The sequence below is a fragment of the Camellia sinensis genome, chromosome 6 (assembly GCF_055761805.1).
Source record: "Camellia sinensis isolate YWXY chromosome 6, ASM5576180v1, whole genome shotgun sequence".
NCBI classification, from domain to species: domain Eukaryota; kingdom Viridiplantae; phylum Streptophyta; class Magnoliopsida; order Ericales; family Theaceae; genus Camellia; species Camellia sinensis.
In genome coordinates, this window is record NC_138966.1 from 183,027,159 (window position 1) to 183,029,983 (window position 2,825).

Below are 2,825 nucleotides of genomic sequence, written 5' to 3' on the forward strand. Positions count from 1 at the left end.
TGGGTAGTAGTTATGAGATGTGTGATTAGTGGTTATGAGATATGTGATATTAGTTATGACAAAAAGGTGTTGGTTATGAGATATGTGACTAGTGGTTATGAGATATGTGATGTTGGTTATGACTCAAAGGGATTGGTTATGAGATGTGGTTATGAGATATGTGATCAATAGTTATGAGATATGTGATATTTGTTATGATCAAAGTGGTGTTGGTTATGAGATATGTGATTATGATTATGAAATATGTGATGTTAATTATGACTAAAATGGTGTTGGTTATGAGATGTGGTTATGAAATATGTGATATTAGTTATGAACAAAATGGTGTTGGTTATGAGATGTAGTTATAGCTAAGTTATGATCAATTTGATTATAGTTATGAAGAAATATGATTTTAGCTCATAACTATAAAAAGTGACCTGTTTAGCAGGTCACTTTTAATGACCTGGTTATGAAGTAATATGGTATAAGTAAATAATTGAATATAACTAAGGCCTCATTTGGGAACAGGCTAATTTAGTAACTTTTTGGCTATTTGGCTAAAAAAGTAGGTAAAAAAAAACTTATATGTTTGGGATGACTTTTTGGCTAATTACGAAAAGATGTACAAAAAGTAGAGAGAAAAGAGAATCTTTGACTTTTTAGTATGAGTTGTTGGCTTTTTGGCTAAAAAGGTAACTTTTTGACTTTTTGGCTAAAAAGATAAATCCCCAAACGGGGCCTAAGTTATGAGTTAATATGGTGATAGTTATGCCTAATATGGTATAGATTATGATATAAAATCATATAAGTTCATAACTAAATGTATGGTACACCTAAATGTACCATAGCATCACCCATCCATGACATTTTAAAAATATATTCTATCACCCTGTCCTCCTGTTCATTCACAGCAATGTGAAGAACATTTTTTCCTTCACTGTTGACCATCTCCCAACAATCTGGACACTCTGATAAAATCTTTTCCATTACTTGTCGCCTTCCATTAGCAGCAGCTATATGAAGAGCTGTCTTTTCATCACCCTTCTCACCTGTTGTAATGTACGCTACTGATTTATCAATTTCTAGCATCAATTTAACTCCATCTTCATCACCCAAACATGCAGCATAATGAAATGGTATCAACCCGTCCTCATCTGTTTCCTTGATTAGATCTGGCTTCCTGTTCAATAAAATTTTTGTGCTTTGATCATGCTTCCCTGTGAAGAAAATTTTTAAAAAATCATAAGGACAATTTAATTCATATCTGAACAATAAAAAATGCTTCAACTTTCAAAAATTTTTTTATTCTTTTTTTGGAATTAATATTGGTAACAATTTCCTTTGCAAGTCCCTATATATCAGTCCTTAGTTGCACATTTGTCACATTTGGCCACTCACTTCAAAAGACTTACTAAGCTAGCCATGAGCTTGAATTTGAATCTTTCTTTCAGGTTTGATTAAAAATACATCATCTTTTCCAATTCTAATTTCTTGTCTATAATACATGTAACTTTAACTTTTCCAAAGATATTTTTGATGCTATTATTATGATGAAATGTAAATGATTACTGCAACTAATAAATGAACAGAGCAGGGTATGTATGCCTAGAAAGAATGTCTATTTCTTAATCCAACGATTTACCCATCCTTTTTCTCTGCAATTGAATTTGTTGAAGAAATTGAAGTAGCCACAAACCTGTTATCCATATGTTAGCTAATACTGCCGCATGCAATGCCGTCTGACCCTTTGGGCCACCATAAGCTGGCGATGTGCAATTTGTCAAAATTATAGACAACACGTCATCGTATCGTCTCTCAACGGCCAGGTATAATGGAGTTTCCTCGGCATTATTGGGTTGATGTGTAAAATCAGGATCTTCTTTAGTTAACAATTCCACCACACCTGAGTGACGATTTCGTACGGCCAAGTGCAAAGCAGTGTCATTATCCTTATTTGTGGCCCTCAACATCTCCTTGGCTGCTCCACCCCCGCTTTCAACTTCTTCATGGCCTGGTCTTTTTGCACATTCTATGAGTTCTTTCACTATGTCCAAGTGTCCTTTCCTCGCTGCAATATGAAGAGGAGTCTCGTCATCCATATTCAAGCAGCGTAACAACAATGACGACGGACCCTTTTCTAAGATTATTTTCACATATTTTTGGTTACCGAATTGGGCTGCGACATGGAGGACTGTGTTTTTATGTGAAGTGAGTTGCAGTTCAAGTTGTTGTTGGTTATTAATGTATGGCATGAGATGGAGGACATCTTCATCGTTGTCTTCATTCTCTTTGCCACCTATTTTTTGTTTTGATAACTCGGTATTCGGCTTACTTGACCAATTAATCCAGGAGAACAATCGGCTGGACCAACTCATCTGGTTCTCTTTGTCTCCCATGGCTTCTTTGTACAACATGGGATCCATTTTGGTGGCTGCAATGAGATAGTAATGGGACTGTTATGATCTATTCGGCTCATGCCTTTTGCAACATATATTAATATTTCAAAAATTATTTCTATAAACATTGAAATATTAGGACAAGTAAATTTTCGACTATATATATATATATATTATTAATAGTTAAGATCAATGTAAAATGTTTAAATTATGAAACTTCTTCTTCTAACAAATCTTCTATTTGAAAGGGGGGGAAATGGTTCAAAGCAACATGAGAATATGAACTATATTGAAAAAAAAAAAGATTTGAAAATTTTGCTTTGTTAAGATTAAATTTGTAGAGTGGTTCAAAGCTGTATCACAACATGAGAAATATAAACACTTATAAGCAGTCACATAAAAAAGATTTAAAGAATTTGCTTTGTTAAAATTAAAACTTGCAAAACA

General features: G+C 33.7%; 1 protein-coding gene across 1 annotated transcript; it reads right to left on the minus strand.

Annotated features, from left to right (window-relative positions):
• Window positions 1-748: 748 nt before the first annotated feature.
• Window positions 749-2,405, minus strand: LOC145793886 (uncharacterized). Its single transcript, XM_082876774.1, has 3 exons — window positions 1,679-2,405; window positions 871-1,199; window positions 749-754 (listed from the first exon to the last, which is right to left on the minus strand). Exons 1-3 carry the CDS (start codon window positions 2,403-2,405, stop codon window positions 749-751), a joined length of 1,062 nt encoding a protein of 353 aa, XP_082732900.1.
• Window positions 2,406-2,825: the final 420 nt, after the last annotated feature.

Coding starts and splice junctions, on each gene's coding strand:
- LOC145793886 (XM_082876774.1), bottom strand. CDS start 2,405: ATGGATCCCATGTTGTACAAAGAAGCCATGGGAGACAAAGAGAACCAG. Junction 1,200..1,678: donor AGCTAACATATGGATAACAG/GTTTGTGGCTAC, acceptor TTTTCTTCACAG/GGAAGCATGATCAAAGCACA.